This window comes from Leptonychotes weddellii, chromosome 10, assembly GCF_054177405.1.
Source record: "Leptonychotes weddellii isolate Sample4059 chromosome 10, ASM5417740v2, whole genome shotgun sequence".
NCBI lineage: Eukaryota > Metazoa > Chordata > Mammalia > Carnivora > Phocidae > Leptonychotes > Leptonychotes weddellii.
The window spans coordinates 89,614,064-89,638,138 of record NC_138378.1 but is presented as its reverse complement, the minus strand read 5'-3'; the positions used below and the strand labels follow the sequence as shown (position 1 = coordinate 89,638,138).

Genomic DNA, 24,075 nt, shown 5'->3' with positions numbered 1-24,075 from the left:
GCTTAACCAACTGAGCCACCCAGGCACCCTATATATCTTTAATCTATATGTAGAATCTATGATCTATACGTAAGAAACCTTAAAGCTTCCACAAAAATACTGTTAGAACTAATAAATGAAGGGTGCCTGGGTGGCTCAGTTGGTTGGGCAACTGCCTTAGGCTCAGGTCATGATCCCAGAGTCCCAGGATCAAGTCCCGCATCGGGCTCCCTGCTCAGTGGGGAGTCTGCTTCTCCCTCTGACCCTCCCCCCTCTTATGCTCTCTCTAATAAATAAATAAAATCTTAAAAAAAAGAATGAATTCAACAAACCAGTAGGATATAAAGTCAACACACAAGAATCAGTTGCATTTCTATATACTAACAATAAACAATCTGAAAAGGAAGTCAAGAAGATAATTCCATTTACTATACCTCAAAAAGAATAAAATTCTTAGGAATCAACTTAACCAAGATGGTGAAAGACTTGTACAATGAAAACTACAAAACATTTCTGAAAGAAGATAAAGACATAAATAAATGGAAAAATATCCCATGTTCATGAATTGGAAAGACTTGATATAGTTGTCAATAGTGATCTACAACTTCAATGCATTCACTATCAAAATCACAATGACATTTTTTGCAGAAACAAATATCTATCCTAAAATTCATATGGAATCTCAATAGGCCCCAAAGAGCCAAAATAATCTTGAAAAGAACAAAGCTGAGGCTCACGCTTCTAAATTTCACAACTGACTATAAAGCTACAGTAATCAAACAGTATGGTATTGGCATAAAGACAAACATATAAGACCAATGGAATAGAACACAGAGCCCAGAAATAAACCTTCCCATACACAATCAATTTTTGACAAGGGTGCCAAAGCCATTCAATGGGGAAACGACAGGCTGGCAAAACTGGATATCAAAGTGTAAAAGAATGAAGTTGGAACCTTTCCCAAACACTGCATACAAAAATCAACTCAAAATGAATTAAAGACTTAAAAACTAAGAGATAGAACTATAAAACTTTTAGAAAAAAAGACAGGATACAAGTTTGACAACACTGGATTCAGCAGTGATTTCTTGAATTTGAGACTAAAGGCCCAGGCAGGACAAGAAAAAGAAAGACAAACTGGATTTCATGAAAATTTTAAAATCTTGTACATCAAAGGACACTATCAAGAGTGAAAAGGCAACCTACAGAATGGGAGAAAATATTTGCAAGGCATATATATCCTAAGTGATTAAAATCCAGAATATACAGAGAACTCCCTAAAACAACAACAAAAACCCTATTCAAAATTGTGCAAAGGACTTGAATAGTCTTTGAATTTCTCCAAAGATGATATACAAATGGCCAATAAGCACATGAAAAGATGCACAACATCACTAATTAGGAAAATGCAAATTACAACTACAATGAGATGCCTACTACCTCATACCCATTAGGATGGCTACTATCAAATAAAAAAAGAAAAAGAAAGTAACAAGTATTGGTGAGAATGTGGAGAAATTGGAATCCTGTGTATTTCTGGTGAGAATGTAAAATGGTACAGCTACTATGGAAACAGTATGGTGGTTCCTCAAAAAATTAAGAACAAAATTATCACATGGCCCAACAATTCCACATCCGGTATAAACCCAAAATTGAAAGGAGATTTTCAAAGAGTTTATCTATCTATCTATCTATCTATCTATCTATCTATCTATCTATCTATTTATTTGAGAGAGAGAGCACAAGCAGGGGGAGCTGCAGGCAGAGGGAGAAGCAGGATTCCCTGCTGAGCAGGGAGCCTGATGCAGGACTCAATCTCAGGACCCTGAGATCATGACCTGAACTGAAGGCAGATGCCCAACCGACTGAGCCACCCAGGTGTCCTGAAAGGAGATTTTCAAAAAGATATTTGTACATTATGTTCATAACAGCATTATTCACAATAGTTAAAACATGGAAGCAACCCAAGTAACCATCAACAGATGTATGGTTCAGCAAAATGTGGTAGATACATATAATGGAATATTACTCAGTCTGAAAAAGGATGGACATTCTGACACATGCTGCATTAATGAACCTTGAGGACATTATGTTAAGTGAAATAAGCCAGTCACAAAAAGACAAATACTCGAGGATTCCACTTACATGAGGTACCTGGAGTCATCAAAATCACAGAGACATAAAGGAGAATGGTGGCTGCCAAGGGCTTGGGGGAGGGAGGGAGTGGGTAGTTACTGTTTAATGGGTTCAGAGTTTCAGTTTTGCAAGATAAAAAAGGTCTGAAGATTGGATGCAAAACAGTGTGAATATACTTAATGTAACTGAACTGTAAGCTTAAAATGAGTACATTATATGTAATGTATACTTCAATATAGTTGATTTTCTAAATCTTGTAACTATTAAGGCCTTAGTCAACAACACAAGAAAAATAAAAATAAATAAGAACTGCACAAGGAATAAAAATCATTATATGCAGATGATATGTCTACAGAAAAATCCAGAAAAACTTACTCAGATGATCAAATTTAACAGAGAAATTAGCAAAGTTGCTAATTCAATTCGGAAAAATCAACTTTAAAAATATGAATGAGGAGGCACCTGGGTGGCTCAGTCGTTAAGTGTCTGCCTTCAGCTCAGGTCATGGTCCCAGGGTCCTGGGATGGAGCCCCGCATCAGGCTCCCTGCTCAGCGGGGAGCCTGCTTCTCCCTCTGCCACTCCCTCTGCTTGTGTTCCCTCTCTCAGTCTCTCTCTGTCAAATAAATAAAATCTTTAAAAAAAATAAAATAAAAATATGAGTGAGAATAACATCCAAAATTATAAAGTATTTAAGAAAAAAAAAAATAACAAAAATGTGTAGGCCCACTGGGGAAAATGATAACTTTAACAAAAAGACATTCAAAAGGCTATAGACAACATATTCATGGACTGAAGAACTCACTCTCAAAAAGTGTCAATTGTTTCCAAACTGATGCATACAGCTAAAGAAATTCCAATAAAAAAACCCCAAAGCATTTGTTTTTGTTTTGCTTTGCTGGGGAAGAGGGATTTGGCAAATTGACTCTAAAATCTACATAGGAGCAAATGAAACAGAAAGCAAGCAGAAGGAAGGAAGTAAATAAAAACTGAGTGGAAATCAATAAAAAAAAAAAAAATCAATGAACCTAAGTTGGTTCTTTGAAAGATCAACAAAACAGACATTTAGTTACACTGACCAAGAAAAAAAGGTACTCAAAAGTACCAAAATGAGGAACAAAAAAGGGGACATCAGTATGATATAGAACTCAAAACTACTGACACAGAAATCTCTTCTTGAGACAAAAATCTTCTTGATATAGAAATCAAAAGGATTATAAAACAGTACTATGGACAAATTCATGCCAACAAAGTAGACAACTTAGATGAAACGGCAAAATTAATAGGAAGATACAAATTACCAAAACTGATTCAAGAAAGAAAACCTGAATAAACCTATGAAAACGAAAAGAAACTGAATCAGTATGTAAAATCTTCTGTTAAAGAAAAGCTCAGGCTCAGGTGTCTTCACTGGTGAATTCTACCACACATTTAAAGAATAGTATCAATCCTTCAAAAACTCTTCCAGAAAATAAAGGAAGAAGAAACACCTCTCAATTCACTCGAGGAAGCTGGTATTACCCTGATACCAAAGCTAGAAAAAGACATCATAAAAGAAAGCTATACAGGGCGCCTGGGTGGCTCAGATGGTTGAGCGTCTGCCTTCGGCTTGGGTCATGATCCCAGGATCCTGGGATCGAGTCCCGCATCGGGCTCCCGGCTCAGTGGGGAGCCTGCTTCTCCCTCTGACCCTCTCCCCTCTCATGCTGTTTCTCTCTTGCTCGCTCTCTAAAAAATAAATAAAATCTTTAAAAAAAAAAAGAAAGAAAGCTATACATGAATAGAATAAAACTCCTTCATAAAATATTAGCAAACCAAATCCAAAAATATTCAAAACAGGTTATACACCATGACCAAGTGGGACTTGTCTCAAGAATGCAAGACTGGTTTAACATATGAATATGTCCCAATATTGTAGTATATCATATTAATAGAATAAAGGGAAAAAATGATATGAGAATCTCAGGAGATACAGAAAACACATGTGACAAAACCCAGCACCCATCCACGATAAAAGTTCTTGAAAAAATAAGAATAGAAGGGAACTTCCTCAAACCAGTGAAGAGTATCTTGAAAAATCTACAGCTGAATCATACACAAAGGTGAAGGACTGAATGCTTTTTGCCTAGTATCAGGAAAAAGTCAATGATGTCTGTTGTCCCTTCTATTTAACATTGCATAGGAGGTTTGAGCCAATGAAATCACTCAAGAAAAAGAAATAAAAGGCATCCAGATTAGAAAGGAGAAGTAAAACTGTCTTTATTTTTCAGAAAATATGTAGAAATTCCTAAGGAACACACACACACCTATAGAGCTAATAAATGAGTTCAGAAAAGTCTCAGAAAACAAGATCAAAATGCAAAAATTAGTTCTCTTTCTCTACACTATGAATGTATGATCCAAAAATGAAGTTTAAAAAACATTCCTTTCATCAACAGCACCAAAGAGGAAAAAAAATGTGTAAATAAATTTAACAAAAGAAGTGTAAACAACACACTGTACACTGAAAACTACAAAACTGAAATTAAAGATCTAAATAAACTGAGATACATTCCATATTCACAGAACGTGGCAATTCTCCACAGATCAATGCAAACTCTGTCAAAATCCCAGCATAGGTTTTTTGCAGAAATTTACAAGCTGATCCTAAAATTTATATGGAAAAACAAAAGACACCAAATAGCTAAAACAATCTTTGAAAAGGCGAATAAAACTGACAGCTTATATTTCCTTATTTTAAAAAAACTTAGTATAAAGCTATAGTAATCACAAGACACTATCACAAGATAGTGTGATAGCATGTAAAGATAAACATATAGAGCAACAAACATATAGAGCATAACATATAACATACAAAGATAAACATATAAAGCAACAGAACACAACTGAAAGTCCAGAAAGAAATTCTTACATTTATAGACAACTGATTTCTGACAAAGGTGCCAAGGCAACTCAGTGGAGAAAGGGTAATCTTTTTTTAAAATGGAGCTGGGGCAACTGGCTATCTATATGCAAAAAGAAAAATTTAGATCCTTAGCTCATACTTTTCTTTTCTTTTTTTTAAAGATTTTATTTATTTATTTGAGAGAAAGAATGAGAGACAGAGAGCATGAGAGGGAGGAGGATCAGAGGGAGAAGGAGACTCCCCACTGAGCAGGTAGCCCGATGCGGGACTCGATACTGGGACTCCAGGATCATGACCTGAGCCGAAGGCAGTCGCCTAACCAACTGAGCCACCCAGGCGCCCCTTTAGCTCATACTTTTCTAAGAATTAACTCAAAAAGGAATCATAGACATAAATATAAGAGCTAAAACTATACAAATTTTTAGCAGAAAACATAAAAGCAAATCTTGTGATCTTGTGTTAGACACAGAACTACAACATCAAAAGCATGATCCATAAAAAAAATTATAAACTTATTGCATCAAAATTAAAGTGTTCATGCTTCAATAGATACTATTTTAAAAAGGCAAGCACAAATTAGGACAAAAAGACAAAGCCATATATTGAGACAAAATATTTCTAAATCATATATGTGATAATGGACTTTTATCCAACAAAGAACTCTTACAACTCAATGGTAAGATGATGATCCAATTATAGAATGGGTAAAGATCTGAACTGACCAATGGCACATGAAAAGATGCTTAACACCATTAATCATTAGAAAAAATGCAAATTACAACCATAGTAGATACAACTGTGACAGTAACAAGTATGGGTGAAGATGTTGAGAAACTAAAATCTTCTTACTTTGCTGTCTAGAATGCAAAATGATGCAGCCGCTTTGGAAAACAATGTCACAGTTCTTAAAAAGTTAAACATATATTTACCATAGTACCCAGAAATCCCTAACCATACAATGGAATAATGGGGCAATTATTTTTTTTTATTTATTTATTTTTAATGGGGCAATTATTAAAAAAATTAGTGACCTATAAGGCATGGATGAATCTCAAAAATATTATACTGTATGAAGAGCCAGACAAAAGACCACATACTGAAATTTATATGAAATGCCCAGAAAAGGCAAATCTAGAGACAGAAAGGAGACTGGAGATGGGACTGGGGAGTGAATGAAAATGGGTACAAAGGATCTTTTTTGTGGGTGTCAAAAACATTCTAAAATTGAATATGGTGATGTCATGCAACTTTGTAAATTTACCAAAAAGTATTAAGTTTTACACTTTGTAAATTTACCAAAAAGTATCAAGGGAAAACTGTATCAAAGTAAAAGGGTGCAAAATAGGGGCACCTGGGTGGCTCAGTCGGTTAAGCGTCTGCCTTCAACTCAGGTCATGATCTCGGGGTTCTGGGATCAAGCCCTGTGTTGGACTCCTCGCTGAGCGGGGAGTCTGCTTGTCCCCCCCCCCCGCCCCCCGCAACTTGTGCTCTCTCTCTCTCTCAAATAAAGAAATAAAATCTTACCAAAAAAAATTTTTTAAAAAGGGCCCAAAATAGCCAAGGCATTTGTGTAGAACAGCATTAAACTATCAAACTATATAAAATCCAGTAAAGTTCCAGTAATTGAGACAGAGTATTAGAGAAAGAGAGAAATGAAGCAGAGAAGATACCCCAGAAATCAATCTTTGTTTGAAGGAAACATATATAGTAGAGGGGGCAGGCATTACAGACCAGTGGGGAAAGGGCAGTCTTTTCAGTTGAATGGTGCAGGGAGGCTGCTTATCTGTATAAGGAAAGAGGAAAAATTAGGTCCCTACCACATACCATTCAAAAAGAAGCCTTAATTCTTTTCTCTCTATAGCCACAACCACCCTCTTTTTCATGTAATTCAGCAGCTCCTCCCATGTGGAAAGTCTAAGTAGAGTGTACCTCCATACTTCTTGACTTTGGGCTTGGCTGTGTAACTTACTTAGGCCAATGGGTTGTGAGCAAATGTGATGCAAACAGCCTTGAGCTTCTGTCAATGCCATGAGAGGAACACATCCCAGCTAGCCCACTGGTCCCAGGAGGAGACAGAGACCAACGTGGAGCAGAACCATCCTAGTCAACCTGCTTCATGAAGCAGAGCCAACCCAGCCAAAGCCAGCCTAGACAGGCCCGGACTACTGCCAGCCAATCTGCAGATGCACGGAAAAAGAAATGTTTATTTTTATATGCTAGTGAGAGGCTTTTGGTTGTTAACACCATTATGGTGTTAACTGATACATTTTCCAAAGGAGTAAAAAATAAATGTAAAAAGCAAAACTCCAGAACTTAAGAAGATTGCCAAAACAAGTAATTCTGCTCATTGAGGCACTTCAGAAAAACGGAAAAGACAGCCCACAAAATGGGAGAAGACCTGCCACACATACCTCATAAAGGATTATATCAGGAATATATAAAATCAATTTATAAAGAATAATCAGCCCAAGGGCGCCTGGGTGGCTCAGATGGTTAAGCGTCTGCCTTCGGCTCAGGTCATGATCTCAGAGTCCTGGGATCGAGTCCCACATCGGGCTCCCGGCTCAGCGGGGAGCCTGCTTCTCCCTCTGACCCTCTCCCCTCTCATGCTGTTTCTCTCTCGCTCGCTCTCTAAAAAATAAATAAAATCTTAAAAAAAAAAAAGAATAATCAGCCCAAAAGAAACATAGGCAAAAAACACTAACAGGGATTTCACCAAAAATGAAACTCAAAGCTAGTAAGCATAAGAAAAGATGCTGAATTTCATGAAAAAAAGCTACGTGACATCACTTTTATGCCCAATAAATGAAAGTCTTGACAATACAAAGTATCGGCAAGCATAGAGCAACAAGGGTTCTTTTACACAGTTGGTGGGAGTATAAACTATTCTAACTACTTTAGAAAAGATTGGTATTATCTTAAATTTTAAGATGATACAATTCTACTCCTTGGTTTATATCCAGAATAACTCACACACATTTACATCAAAAGACATACATAATTATTTATAATACTTTATATTTAAAAAATTGAAAATAACCTAAATGTTCATCAGTAGTAGAATGACTAAATAAATTTTGACATATTCATAGAATGAAATGCTATATAGAAGTATAAATTAATGAATAAGAGCTATGTGCATCTACATGTATGAATCCCAGAAGCATAATGTTGAGGGGCACCTGGGTGGCTCATCGGTTCAATGTCTTACTCTTGATTTCACCTCAGGTCATGATCTCAGGGTCATGAGATCAAGCCCTGCATCGGGCTCCACACTGGGCATGGACCCTGCTTGGATTCTCTCCCTCTCCCTCTGCCTCTCTCCCCTGCTCGCTTGCTCGCACTCTCTCTCTCCCCCTCCCCCAAAAGAAGTATAATGTTGAGTGAAAATAGCAAGTCACCAATAAGTACACAGAATATTTATTGTTTAAATTAAATCCAAACTCTTTAAATAAAATCCAAACACAAGCAAAACTAAATACACTATTTAGTGCATCATACACATTTGGTAAATCTACAAAGAAACAAAAGAGAATAAAAATACAAAAGATAGTGACAAACCAAGAGAGGGAAGCAGGTCCAAGGAGACGGACATATATATCTATGTATATGTATCAAATATTTTTTAATTTTTTAGCAGGGGAAGATAAAGAAAAAGATTTCTATTTTAGAAAATGGAAAAGTCCTATGTTTCCAAGCCAATTTCTAGAGATGTTTCAGAGAAAAAAAAAGAAATGTGCTAAGTGCTAATTTTACCTTTATGCCTTTTATTTTCATGATGACTTCTTTTCAGTATCCAAAACCTAATACGAAAAAAAAAAAAAATCACACAATCATTTTTATGCATCAATGTCTAATTCAGGTACATCATAATGCTCTTGTCTAGTGAGTCCAATACTATTTATCCTAGTAATCATCTAATATTTACTCTAAGGCCTGAAAGATGACTTTTACATCTATCTTTTTTCCATATATATTTCATACTAATAACAAAATAATTGGTATGACTTTAATTCCAGGGTAAGCCTTCAATTTTATAACCTAAAAATATCCAGAAATAAGCACCTCTGATTTTCTAATATTTGCATACGCTCAACAGAACTTTCTGCCACAAGATGATATGGCTTGGTTCCAGGAGAATCTTTTATTTTCGCTTATATTTCAATTTAATTTTGAAGACACTGGGGCGCCTGGGTGGCTCAGTCATTGAGCGTCTGCCTTTGGCTCAGGTCATGATCTCAGGGTCCTGGGATCGAGCCCTGCATCGGGCTCCTTGCTCAGCAAGGAGTCTGTTTGTCCCTCTCCCTCTGCCCCTCCCCGCTCTCCCCCCCTACCCCCTGCTTCATGCTCTCTCTCACTTTCCCTCTCCTCTCAAATAAATAAATAAAATCTTTAAAAAAAAATGTTTATACCTATTGCTTGTATAAGTATAAACTGGAATGTTCTCACCAGCAATAAGTATAAATTTTCCTTTAAGCTACAAAAAATATATACAAACGAATAATAATTTTCTAAATGGAATTAAATTCTAAGACTGTCAGTCCTAATACATCCCATATCGTAACCTTAAAAAACAGTGTGTTTTCTTTTTTTTTTTTTTTTTTTTTAAAGATTTTATTTATTTATTTGACAGAGAGAGACACAGCGAGAGAGGGAACACAGGCAGGGGGAGTGGGAGGGGGAGAAGCAGGCTTCCCGCCGAGCAGGGAGCCCGATGTGGGGACTCGATCCCAGGACCCCGGGATCATGACCTGAGCCGAAGGCAGACGCTTAACGACTGAGCCACCCAGGTGCCCCAAAAACAGTGTGTTTTCAAAACTCTTACCCTTAGTTCAAATATATTCTTTAAAAAAGAAAAACAAAACTTAAAATTGTACTTACTTTGGCCAACAATTCTTGTGTTTCAGGAGTCAGTGGAGAATGTGAAAACTTGCAATATTCACCCTGATAACATTTTGTTCCTGTATGGTAAAACTTGCAAGGATATTCATGTAATCCAAATGTTAAGGAAGAGAACAACTTTAATCCAATAATTTGTTATTAATTTACTGACTTTATTTTCCCTATATAAAGGCCTTTCCTAATAGCAGAAACACTAAATTCTCTATTTAAAATATGAGACAATAGATTATTAATTGAATTACATGAAACATCTAATTTTAGAATAATTATATAAATCAAGTTTAATGGCTATCATAGGATACTTTCCCTTCATATCCATTTTTATAATAAACTACAGGCATATTTCACTGATACAAGAAAAGGATGTGTATTTTAAATACATTAAGAAATGTGATTATTTTTATTTTTTTTATTTTTTTTATTTTATTTATTTTATTTTTTTTTATTTTATTTTTTTTAAAGATTTTATTTATTTATTCATGAGAGACAGAGAGAAACAGAGGGAGAAGCAGGCTCCCAAGGAGCGGGAAGCCCGATGCGGGACTCGATCCCAGGACCCCGGGACCATGACCTGAGCCGAAGGCAGACGCTTAACCATCTGAGCCACCCAGGCGCCCGAAATGTGATTATTTTTAAAGCATTCTTTTGGGGTGGGGGAATTAAAGTCAATAACAATGATAGGTCTTACAAATCTGAATCCTTCAGATATAAGGCCATTTAAAATAGGATCAATTTAAATAACTTCAATATTATTTTCTAGGAAAAAACTCTCAAGTTAGAATTTCAGATTCTTTCTATTGAATCACTGAAGGAAACCAACTTTTATGGTGCCCAAAGGTGCTATTACCCTAAAATGTTTATGTTCCATGTTTTTACAACATGTCTGTACCATATGCACTGAAGAGTTAGGGTTATTTTCCAAATTAAGGGACAATTAACCTCTATTCAGTACAGAATATACAGAAAATAAGTACTCTCAAATTACGCAATTCCTGTTTTGTTTTTTTTTGTTTTTTTTTTTAACAAAGTAGCTTATACGAAGGCACCTAGCTGGCTCAATCAGTAGAGCATAAAATTTTTGATCTCGGAATTGTAAGTTTGAGTCCCACACTGGGTGTAGAGATTACTTAAAAATAAAATCATTTAGGGGCGCCTGGGTGGCTCGGTCGTTAAGCATCTGCCTTCGCCTCAGGTCATGATCCCAGGGTCCTGGGATCCAGCCCCGCATCCAGCTCCCTGCTCGGCAGGAAGCCTGCTTCTCCCTCTCCCACTCCTCCTGCTTGTGTTTCTGCTCTCACTATCTCTCTCTCTCTCAAATAAATAAATAAAATCTCTTAAAAATAAAAAAGTAAAAATTTAAAAAAATCATTAAAAAAACCCAAAAACAACAAAGTAGCTTACATGACTATAGATACAATTAGTTATTGTCACAGCAGAAATTCTGACAGTCTTTCTGGGGGCTGAATAGGTCCCTCTCGTGAACCTGCTGCTATACTACCCAGGTGAAGGATCTTCATTTGAGAGATTTACTAAAGAATCCATCTTTTCTTTCATGGGGAGAAAAAAAAATCTATACAATTTAACCACTTTGATACGGAGTTGGGCGTGGATAACATAATTTTACCATAGCTAAAACACGGGTTTCATTCAAAATTATACATATTTAAAATGTTCAAGTAAATATTTAGAAAAAATAAAGTTATTATACGTTGTGATAAAGGATATTATGCAAATACAGACAGTTTTCACCTCTGGTACAATATCCTTGTACATAAAATTTACACATTTCCTTTTTCTTCTCTATCTCTGCATCATGATCAAATTTACACTGGTCTCCCTGGGCCAAAAGGAACAAGGAAAAGCCATTATTTCTCAAAGTTAAGTCATTCAATTCTTACTAAACTTAAGATATGCAAATGATTCCAGAAAGTCTTAGAAACACTAAAGTATAAACTTTTTTTTACTATAATCTAATTCTTAGTTATCTTATAACCACACCACACATACCTGCTTAAAATCTTGTTAAGTCCTAAACATTTTTAACACAAAGCATTTTTTAAAAAGTATCTTTCTTAAACATAAAAGAATATTTCAATAAAGTTTTCTAGTCAAACCTTTGCCAGAAGGAAACAGTTAAAAAATGTACAGGTATGCTTTTAGACTATCCAATGGAAACAGGAGTTGGCTTTAGTACATTTTTGCTATACTTTACATTTTAGTATATTTTTGCTTACGTAGTTTTTTATACCTTAATACATTTCCTTTCAAGAAAATATTTACAAATTTGTTTCCCCTTGCGTTCCACTGTATGTTGGTTGATGAATCCCTGACTCATTCTCACACGCTGCTGCTTCTCTTTAGGTTTATCACCCTTTGAAAACAAAAACAAAGAACTAAATGCGAGAAATAGAAATTTAAATATTTTATTCCGTTGCACAAAATTATTTTAACCACCTTTAAAACATTAAAAAGTGACTCTTCTAAATTGGCCTTCATTTGTAAGATCTGAACTTTTGCACATCAGTTCAAAAATAAATATTCTGCCAATTATAACAGCATTCCAGCATTGAATATCAGTGTTTGTGCAATCTGAATATTTTATTGTACTTTGCCCTTTTTAAAAATTGGATAAAAAAATTCAAAAAATGAAAGTGCTACTACTTGTGATAAAAACCAAAGTCTAGGAATAAGGCTCTTGAGAACAGTGGAGTCAAAACTGGAAACCATAAGGTGAACCAAAAGCAGCGTGCGCTTTAATTTCAATGAGATGCTCACTGAGTGAGAGCAGGGAATAATAACCAGCTCAAGTTAACAAACATAACTATAAATATAACCTCAAAGATGGCAACAGATATAAAAACAAAAGGTGACTTTTATATAAAAACAAAAGGGGAATGTCCTAATTCATTTTAATGGCTTTTTAGAAACATAAACCATTTTTAGTGTGTTAACTTGTGTACAATTTATAGCTTTTGCCTACCAAATTTCTGAATAGTTTTAGGAATTCAGTATGTGCAAAGAAGGGACCTGACTACATTTATGTGATCTACTTTGTAATAATGTCAAATTTCCACTTAAACACCATCAAAATTATGTGTCTAATAAAGATGTGTCAGTATAAATCTTTGGTTTATTTGACTATGTTATTAAATTCTAACATACATGTTTACAATCCGTTCCTCATGTAAAAGGGCGGTCAGCTGAATAATCATTTGAGTCAATGTAAACCAAATGAATCACAGGGAATACTGACAGGGTCAGGAAATAAAGTTCCAGTTGTGGCCTGGCCCTGTGTGACTCTGAGCAGTTACCTGAACCCCCAGGGCCTCAGAGTCCTCATTTGTAAAATATGGAAGCAGGGCAAGATTTTATATAAATATGCTTTAATCTATAATATCTGATCTTTCTAACGTTTTACCACCCCTAACTCTTGTCTTCTGAACCAAGTCTAACAAAAAAAGTTAGTTTAGAAGCCCTCAGAAAAGCACAGTCCTTACTGTCCTATCCTGAATACATCCACAGACTAAGGAAGAAGAACTTCTACAGAGCAAAATCAAGATACCAGGTGGGTGGGGGTGTTTTGTAAGGTCATTGCTCAGAAATATTCAGTTTTAATTTCCACAGGGACCACAACAGTAGAAACTCTGTAAGACTCTGTGACTTCTGAAGAGTTCTCTTGGCCACTTTGGCTTCTCCCTGCTTCCCCTGTTTTCCCAGCCATTGACAGTACAACACTCCAAAATCAAGGGACTTGTGTGCATTTAGTCAGGTAGACAGGTACAACACTAAGGCTTAACAGAGGTGCTGGCAGCTAACGGGCGAGAGGGAAGGCAGCGGCGACAGTGACAAGGAAGAACGTGGAGAGCCCACTGATGGTGAGGGGGTTTTTCACCATCAGAGAACCCTCGTTTTGTGGCTCGTCACTGAGGGGTAAGATAAAAATTCGGCAGCATGTAGGTGTCCTCCTGCATGCCTACACTCTTGTACCTGTTCCTGCGAGCCACTGTTCCGCAGTGAAGCGTTCGATCCTTTCTGTCCGGCGCCAGCCCATTTTCGCTTCATTTTCTTCTGTTTACCATTTTTCTGAACAGCTTTAAGGTTTTTATTTTTTTGTTTAACAGCTAAAAACAAGAAAGTTAATCTTGTGTGTTTAAATCTTACACATTAAGTGTTAAAAGTTTAATTTATGAGAACATGAAGGCACAACAGCAGTTTACTCTAAAGTACACTCTACAGGGGCGCTGGGTGGCTCAGTCAGTTAAGCGTCCGACTCCTGCTTGCCCCAAGTCAGATCCTTTCGAAAGGTTCAGAGTATAATGGAGCTAATTAGGAATTGCCATAGCACTATAGGAGCAAAAGCTTCAGATGTTTCAACTGACCTCACATACTACTGTCAGAATTTCCATTGAAAACACTTTATATAGGGGAGCCCGGCTGGCTCAGTCAGTAGAGCATACAACTCTTCATCCTGGGGTTGTGAGTTTGAGCCCCACACTGAGTGTACAGATTACGTTAGAAAATAAAATAAGAGTATTAAAAAAAAAAGCAGTAAAACAAGAGAATAAACTTCATATATAGTTGTCATCTGTCCTCATATCTACGACTAAGTTTCATTTAAGTAATCTAAAAGAATATATTTTATTTTAGTAATCTAAAAGAATATATAGTCTGACACACCACTGTATCAGACATTAAGTCAATTCCTCTCTAAACTGACAGCAATACAAACAGGCACATCTTGTCCTTCATATATGCAGAATTTAGCATTCTCCCTTTCAAAGCAGTCATGGCCCTTGATAACCCTCTTGTAAACTATCCATTTGTATATGGAATGGCCGGGTTGGGGCGGGGGCGGGGGGGAGGGCCGGAGTGGGCGTCTCAGGCCATGCAAGCTCACATCTGATGTAAAGATCCATGGAAAGCATGATGTCACTATGAGATAAAATGCAGGAGAAAATCTCCCCCCTCCCGAAACCTCAGTCCATATATGGACAACTGTGACTGATTATCTAGATAAACTTTAAATGACAAAATAGTTTCACCCTTACCTTTTTGGGTATCCTTCACTCCCTCTTTCTTCACTGATTCTTCAGGAAATGGTAAGGATTGAGCAGCATTTGCCATTTCTTTAGCTTGTATATACTGCTGAAGCTCTTTAGCAAAATTATCTTCTGATTCCTGACTGCAGATATCATTATCACTATATACATCATAGTCCTTACTTCTTGATTTTCTATATTGCAAATTCTTCGGTGATGTTGTAGAGTTCCCAAAGTGCCTAAACTAAGTAAAAATTAAATTTTCAGTTTTAAAAAGCTGGCATGATTCAAAACAATCTGGTTATAAAGAAGAAATAAAGACTGGCCTATGAACTGATCTTTGTTGAGGTTGGGTGATGGGTATATGGGGGTTCTTTCCACTCTTACATTTTTAAAATTTTCCAGAAATAAAAACAAAACAAAACAAAAACCAACACAACATATCCATCCTTGAAAAAAACTTGATGGAAGATTCTGAATTTGTACACTAGATGTCTTTACTGAATTAAAAGAGTAAACCCCCAAATCCTACTTATTTGATATATATTGACTGAACTACAGTATTATAATTCATATTTTATTTCTCCCTTCGCATCAACCATGCTTTTAAATGGTTTAATTCAATAACTCATCATTTCATAAAGGAGTAAGTAAACTGTAATGGCCCAAGTGAAAATCCCCTATAGTAAGCTACATCACAGCTAGCAAAGCCTATTCTTTTTCCTGTAAATCATAACGTCAGTGGTGCACACTGATGACAAGGAACAAAGAACTGCCCAGTTCTCTGTAATTAAGTAAACTTTACTTTCAGAAGTTTTCTAACTCTGTTGTTGCAGCTCCCCCAAGGCAGCAGAAGCAAACACAGGCACCTACTGAAACAGGAAGCCAGGAATGGCAGCTGACCCCGAGTCAGCCTGGGATGATCACAGCAGACAACTTAAAGTACTCTGTGGACAAGAATTTCCAAGTATTGGTATACATGCCTACACATGGTGACACAAATGTATCAGGTTGTGTAATTACAGTTAGTATGTCTGATACATTTTAATTAAAAGGCTTATAAAAAAATGTCCACGTGCCAAAGGCTCCTATTTTGATGTCAGGAAGAGATAACACGTCTACCATTAAACTGGCCAACGATCCTGCTCCAGAGCATGGTTTGGAGTCTGGTCTCTTACCTACTTTCACATAACTGATGAAGGCAGCAAACTCAAAACAAATGAGAAGAATCGCTATTATAAAATATACTAGGTGGCCCAATTTAATGGCTTACTTTTGATGTTAACTTCAAAGCTAGGAGTTGTACCACCAGAGGATTGATCATAGGCCTATAAAATGAATTTGCTCCCTGCATGAATAATCAAGTGGAGAAAGTTTCCTAACCTGACAATGACCCCAGTGTACACCTACCTCATCTTCATTATACCAGACAAGGCTATCAACCAATCCAACAATATCAGGCCACCAAGTTCCCTGTCTCCAAGTTTTCAAGGAAGAGCACCTTTTAAAACTAATACCATAGAACAAACTTGTAAACATAACATCTGGTCAGGGGTCGGCAGATGTCAGCCTGGCCTCCTGTTTTTGTTAAAGTTTTGCCGGAACACAGTCACACCCATTCATTCACTTCCGTGTTATCTACACCTGTTTAGTTGTGACAGCGTCAGTATGGCTCACAAAGTCGACAAGACGCACTACCTGGTCCTTTACGAAAAAGTTGGCCAATTCCTGTGATAACCATGGTTTTGGCCTTTAATTTTATTTAGTGGGCACAGGGAGAGTCACTCAGTTATACAACAGCTCCCATGAAGTTTGGTTTAGTCAAATACACAGAGATGAAATTCTATTCAGTATATCTAAATCAAAATATTACAATGATCCAAGTGAGTGATTAAGTGCCCCTTACACACAAAATATGTACCAAAGCAGACCCCCTTTAACATGTCTGATTTGTATTCAATGAAGTGATGACATGACATGGCAACACGAACAAAACCAGGACAATCATCAACTATGTTGTTTTATTATACATTAGAGATACGTATTACTAATTGATAATGATTCTTTTCAGAGGCCAATGAATACACAAAATACAAATGATTGCTTTAATACTTTTCTTCATGCAGCTAGCTATAAACTCATTACTTTGATATTTGCTGTTCTCTATATAATTTAGAAAGTATACAAATATACTATTAACATTTTTCCCTTTAATGAAGGAGCCTAAATAAAGTTTTTTTTAAGCAAAAGATTTCTAATTCAGGAGGATTTATTGAACTAGTACAGCCTCCTGAGACTCCACAGAAATAAAAGTACAGAAATGTAAAAATAGCTCCATAAGATTAGTGGGGATAAGGGGACATAAAGTACATTCATTAGTAATTGAGAAAAGCTTAACAAATTTTTTTTTTTTTTTAAAGATTTTATTTATTTATTTATTTGAGACAGAGAATGAGAGAGAGAGAGAGAGAGAGAGAGAGAGCGCACATGAGAAGGGGGAGGGTCAGAGGGAGAAGCAGACTCCCTGCTGAGCAGGGAGCCCAATGCGGGACTCGATCCCAGGACTCCAGGATCATGACCTGAGCCAAAGGCAGTTGCTTAACCAACTGAGCCACCCAGGCGCCCAAGCTTAACAAATTCTTGACAAGTTTTTGAAAAACAAAAAGTTATAATTGGGAGGTTGGGCTTTGGCTGGAGTGTGAGAAATGGGGCTATAAATGAGGATGAATAAAAATTCTACATAAAAACAGACAAAGCTATTGTAACAAATTCTCTCTGCCCCATTCCTCACCAGAATACATTCAAACAGAAATTTACCCCAGGCAAAAAAAGAGAATAAAGAAATTGAGTAAAATGTTTGATAAAAGCCAAATCTTCTTCTGTGGGTAGGTACTAAGACCCCAGCGTGAAGTCTTCCACATTCTGGCATTTGGGAGCAACCCACCAGAAATATACTCCATCCATTCAACCTACAACAGAAGTTCTACCCTGCTGTCCAGAAGAGATTCCTCACAGGGGTCTATGGACAGAATTCAGTGAACTTGAATGGGAATAAAAATCACACATTATTCACATCAACCTCTAAGTTGGCATTTAGCATTTTCCTGTTTTGAACACAGGGAACAAAGAACAGTATCAACAGTACCTGCACCTGTCACTAGTAGAATCACAGGTACTTTCATATATCACATGACAGTTGTTGCAAATCTCAAAGTATCTTTTATGTTCATCACTATGTCAAAGTTACAATAATTAGACCTACTGCTGGACTTATTATTTAGTGCATTAATGACGAACATATTACTCTTTTCCACATTTGTTTTTTTGGTAACTGTATTTCAATAAATTTCCTTTGTAATCCAACATATTTCATTTTATTCACTTAAAAACATTATTCTGAGAAAGGGCCCATGGGCTTCACCAGACTGCCAAAAGGAGTGCACAGCACAATGAAGGTTAAGAACTACTATGCTGAAGGAAACCTATCTCTCCACACAGCCCACCCATGGACTGATGCCCAGTCAGGCTTCCCATCTGGAGGAAAAGCCTATAGAGACACATGCCCACTAACACACCAGGGAAGGCCATTCATCAACTCTCCTGGCCTTTCTTAAATCAAGGCACAATGAAGGAACACAAAAACACATGGCAAAAATCTAGAGTAGGTATCATTAAACTATGACCCCAGGGCCAAATCCATCTCACCACCTATTTCGATAATAGTCAGCAAGCTAAGAATGGTCTTCAGATTTTTTTAAATGGTTGAAAGAAAAAAAAAAAAGAGAAGAACATTTCATGTCAATGAAAGTTATACAAAATTCAAATTTCAGCATCTATAAATAAAATTTAATGGAACACAGCCCTGCTCATTCATTTACGTACTATAATAGCTGCTTTATCACATTACAAGAGCAGAGTTGAGTAGTTGTAAAAGAAACCACAAAGATATTCAAGACATTATAGATAAAAAAGATGCTAGACAGCTATAACAACAAAGCAAAGAACAAGAAAGAACTCTTGAGGGGCGCCTGGGTGGCTCAGTCGGTTAAGCGTCCCTGCTCTGCGGGGAATCTGCTTCTCCCTCTGTCTCCCCTCCCACCCCCGCCCCGTGCTCTCTCTCTCTCTGCTCTCAAAATCTTTTAAAAAAAAGGACTGGGGCGCCTGGGTGGCTCAGTCGTTAAGCATCTGCCTTCAGCTCAGGTCATGATCCCAGGGTCCTGGGACTGAGCCCTGTATCGGCCTCCCTGCTCAGCAGGAAGCCTGCTTCTCCCTCTCCCGCTCCCCCTGCTTGTATTCCTGCTCTCATTATCTGTCTCTGTCAAATAAATAAAATCTTAAAAAAAAAAAAAAAAGAAAGAAAGACTCTTGAATAGTTAAATTATGAGAAACTCACAATTAGGAAATGATGCTTAAAAAAAGTAATTTATAATAGCCTCACCAAACACCTAGCAATAAACCTAACAAAAGGTATGGTAGATATAAGACATCTACAAAGAAAATTACAAAACACTGTTGAGAGAAATTAGAGGACCTAAAGTTTAGACAATTCAATATTCTAAAGATGTCAATTCTCTTCCAAATGATCTGTTGATTAAATGCATTCCCAATGAAAATCCCACCAGGATCTTCCATGGAATTTGACAAACTGAATTCTAAAACTTATATAGAAATGCAAAGGGTAAGAATAGCCAAGATGCTTAAAGAAGAAAAACAAGGTGAGAGGATTTGCTTACCTGACACCCAAACTCATCATAAAGCTACAGTAATTAACACGGTGAGGTCTTGAGGGAGGGCTAGACAGATAAACCAGTGGAAGAGAACAAAGTCCAGAAACAAACCCATCAAACACGAACATCTGATTTTTGACAATGGTGATACTGCAGGCCAGTGGGGGGGAAAGGCAATTCTTTTCCCTCAGTGAATGGTGCTGGGACCAATTGGGTAGGATAACAGGAAAAAAAAAGTTAAACAGAATTTGTCACCCCTACCTCACAGTGTACAGATACGAATAAATTACAGACGACTACAAACGTAAATGCAAAAAGCAAAACAATAAATCTTTTAGAAGACATTATAGTATACTATTTTTATTAAATAAAACACATAAACACTATAAAGATTAATAAATTTGAATACACTAAAATTATGAACTTTTACTCAAAAAATACCATCATGTAAAGCCACAAAATGAGCAGATATTTGCAACACAAGAATCCAAATGAAGGGAAAAAAACCCTTATAATCCAAAATAAAGAACTACAAATCAAGAAAAACAAAATCACGGACAAACCAATAATTATAAGAAGAAGACAAAAGACCTGAACAGGTACCAAAAAAAAGGGAAATCCAAATGGACAAACATATGAAAAGATGCTCCATCCCAATAGTAATCAAGAAAATGCAAACTTAGGGGCGCCTGGGTGGCTCAGTTGGTTAAGTGTCTGCCTTTGGCTCAGGTCAGGATCCCAGGTTCCTGGGATCGAGCCCCGCGTCGGGCTCCCCGCTCCGTGGGAAGCCTGCTTCGCCCTCTCCCACTCCCCCTGCTTGTGTTCCCTCTCTCGCTGTGTCTCTCTTTGTCAAATAAATAAAATCTTAAAAAAAAAAAAAAATGCAAACTTCATTACAATGAGCTGCTTCACCAGGTGGCGAAAAATACAACAGATGACAATACCAAGTGTGGAGCAGCAGAAATACAGTCTCTCATACACTACCTCTGGGAATAAAATGGGTAGAACCACTTTGGAGTACAGTTTGGCATTAAGGTAAAGGTAAAGATGCTTTACTCTAAGACCGGGCAGTTCTACTCCTACGTAACTACAGAGCATATGTGCAACAGGATACAAGTGAAAGAATGTAGCGGCACTACCCATAACCTCCAAAAATGGAAATCAGACCAATGTCTACCAACAATGAACTCTACTATATTCAATAATGGAATACTATGCAGCTCAGAAAATAGAGAGGTATATGCCACAACATCTATGAATCTTACAAATATAACGTTGAGAAAAAACAACAGAAAGAGCACATACAATACTATTCTATTTCTATAAAGTGTAAAAACAGGCAAGGAAAAACTGTATTATTAAGGATGACAGCATTAGTAGTAAAACTGAAACTGTAAAGAAGATCAAGGAAGTGATCCGCATGCAAGTTACGACTCCAGTTATCTCTGGTAAGAAAGAAAGGAATAATGACAGAGAAAGGAGGCATCAGAGGCTTTGGGGGTAATGCTCTTTCTTGACTTAGCAAAGTCTCTACCTGGGTGTTCTTTTTAATCAGATGTGATACTGCATATTGACGTTTTACAAAAGCACTTGTGAGTAAAGAGCCTGGACTGAAGCAAACCTACTTAGGAATAATGCAGGTGTCCATCTACTCACAGAACTGTTTATTGGAATCTACTTAAAATAATTGTAGCATGTTCTACCTGCCTATCTCCTGTATTGGGTTATATATGGATTAGGGAACTTTTAGCAGGCATGAAGAACTGGGGTCGATGTGACTAAAACAATATAAAAAATTGGGGGGAGGGGCACTTGGGTGGCTTAGTCGGTTGAGCGACCGGTTCTTGGTTTTGGCTTGGGTCATGATCTCAGGGTCGTGAGATCAAGCCCCAAGGGGGGCTCCGTGCTGAATGTGGAACCTGTTTGAGATTTTCTCTCTCCCTCTGCCCCTCCCCCCACTTGTATGCTCTCGAATGCACACGTGCTGTTTCTCTCAAATAAATAAATAAATCTCAAAGGAAAAAAAAAATTGGGGGGAAATCCAGGCCACAGGTTTTCAGTGTTAAGACCTTGGCTCTTGTCCACAACAGCCACACATGCCCCAAAGGGCAAAAGAAATTATATACTTGGGTAGCTGAGAGGCTTGCTGAGGAGATGAAGATGTTACACCTGCTGTATTTTCTGTCCTGTACCCTTTTGTAAAGCTAAGTCTAAGAGTATCACATTAAAGCCTATTTGTATCTTGTGAGTCTCACTGCCAATTCAAACCCATCATTTTGTGGTGTGTTAAAGTGCACAATAAAAAAAAAGTTCAGAAAGAGAAAAAGAGGCAAGAGAGGAGCAGATATTGGCTGTTATGGGTTGACTGTGTCCCCCACAAATTCTCCCTATGAAGTCCTAACAGCCAGTACTTTAGAATGTGGCCTTATTTGGAAATAGGGCCATTACATTTGTAGTTGGTTCAGATGAGGTCATTAGGGTAGGTTCTAATCCAATATGACTGGTATCCTTATAAAAAGGATATATTTAGACACAAACATATGCACATAGGGAGAACACAATTCAAATATGAAGGTAAAGATCAAGGTGATGTTTCTGGAAGCCATGACAAGGAACACCAAAGATTGCCAGCAAACCACCAGAAACTACCAGAGGAGCATGAACAGATTCTCCCTCATAGCCCTCAGAAGGAACCAACCCTACCAACACCTTGATCTCGGACTTCCAGTCTCCAGAAACACAAAACAAGAATCTTCTGTTGCATAAGTCACCTGGTTTGTGGTACTTTGTTAGGGCAGTCCTAGCAAAGTAACACAAGCTTTAAGCTGTAAATCACTAAGGTTAGTTAAGTTAGCAAATCAATACCCTTAAAAATTATGGCCTAACTTGAAAAGAGAAGTTTTTGGGGCGCCTGGGTGGCTCAGTCGTTAAACATCTGCCTTCAGCTCAGGTCGTGATCCCAGGGTCCTGGGATCGAGCCCCACATCGGGCTCCCTGCTCCGTGGGAAGCCTGCTTCTCCCTCTCCCACTCCCCCTGCTTGTGTTCCGTCTCTCGCTGTGTCTCTCTCTGTCAAATAAATAAAATCTTTAAAAAAAAAAAAAAAGAAAGAAAAGAGAAGTTTTTGAAACAGTTTACAACCCATTTCAGAAACAGGGAAAACCAAAATAAAAGCAATACACTAAAACAGTTCATGTTAAATGACTGAAGTTTCTGACTGATAAATTTTCTGAAGTGTTATCAGGTTTCCTTGACATAAGGAACTAGGTCTCCACTGCTCAATAAACTGGGACAAATAGGACCCCTAACAAATTTCTCACACCCACTCCTGTGTTTTTTCAATATGCCAACTTAATCTTACTTTTTTGGGTATTTGCTCACATTCCAGTTTTACTTCCCATTTTATTTTTTCTTCTTGTGTTTCTTCAACTTCTGTATCATCTATTCCATCATCGATTCTGCAAGAAAAATATCAAATAACACAAGAGTTTTTTCAACCTGAAAATGGTTCATACCACAGCATTAAAATTCATGGCTTCGGCTTATCTTCTACGTGCCCTTAAAAAAAATTCCAAATTCAAATTCTACTCCAAATACTCCAAGGAATAATGTACAAATTTATGATGAGCAATACACATCAACATGTGTTTGTAAGTAAACCATAAAGCTGAAATTTTAGATTACATAACCTTCACATTCTAGTCTCAGGAGCTATATAAACCACCCATTGATTCATCACTCCATTCATTCAACAAATACTGAGTATCCACCATATACCAGGCTATAGGCCTTAAATCTTGGGATACAACAATGAAAAAGACCTTGTCCCTGCCTTCTGAGAACTTTCTATGTGCTTGGGAGAAAAAAAATAAAGCAATTTTAATATAGTATGATAAGCATAGGAACACTTAGCCTAGATTTGGGGGCCAAGGATCTTCTAAGCTTAAAAGATATATAAGAGTTACCAAACAGTGGCGCCTGTCTTAGTCAGTAGAGCATGTGAATCTTGATCTCCAGGTTGTGAGTTTGAGCCCCACGCTGGGTGTAGAGATTACTTAAAATAAATAAATAAATAGATTTTTTTAAAAAGTTAGTGGGGCTCTTGGGTGGCTCAGTCGGTTAAGTGTCTGCTCAAGTCATAATCCCAGGGTCCTGGGATCGAGCCTGGAGTCAGGCTCCCTGCTCAGCAGTCTCTCTCCCTCTCCCTCTGCCCCACCCCATACACATTCTTTTTTTTTTTTTTTAAAGATTTTATTTATTTATTTGAGAGAGAGAGAATGAGAGACAGAGAGCATGAGAGGGAGGAGGGTCAGAGGGAGAAGCAGACTCCCTGCCGAGCAGGGAGCCCGATGCGGGACTCGATCCCGGTACTCCAGGATCATGACCTGAGC

At 37.3% G+C, this 24,075-nt stretch overlaps 1 protein-coding gene across 5 annotated transcripts in view; it reads right to left on the bottom strand.

Moving 5' to 3' along the window:
- Positions 1–24,075, bottom strand: part of ZC3H8 (zinc finger CCCH-type containing 8) — a 30,727-nt gene that overhangs the window by 2,937 nt on the left and 3,715 nt on the right. For 2 of the 5 annotated variants that reach the window (XM_081796779.1, XM_006737317.3), the window contains exons 2-8: positions 23,046–23,142; positions 14,969–15,203; positions 13,908–14,041; positions 12,169–12,291; positions 11,646–11,757; positions 9,900–10,009; positions 8,775–8,821 (exon numbers count right to left, since the gene is read on the bottom strand). In XM_081796779.1, coding sequence (XP_081652905.1) covers positions 8,792–8,821; positions 9,900–10,009; positions 11,646–11,757; positions 12,169–12,291; positions 13,908–14,041; positions 14,969–15,203; positions 23,046–23,142 — 841 coding nt within the window. In that variant the 3' untranslated portion in view covers positions 8,775–8,791. Of the gene's footprint in view, positions 1–549; positions 6,802–6,823; positions 7,196–8,422; positions 8,822–9,899; positions 10,010–11,645; positions 11,758–12,168; positions 12,292–13,907; positions 14,042–14,968; positions 15,204–23,045; positions 23,143–24,075 lie in introns of those variants that run through there. The other 3 variants (XM_081796780.1, XM_081796781.1, XM_081796778.1) reach the window with 3 other exon arrangements.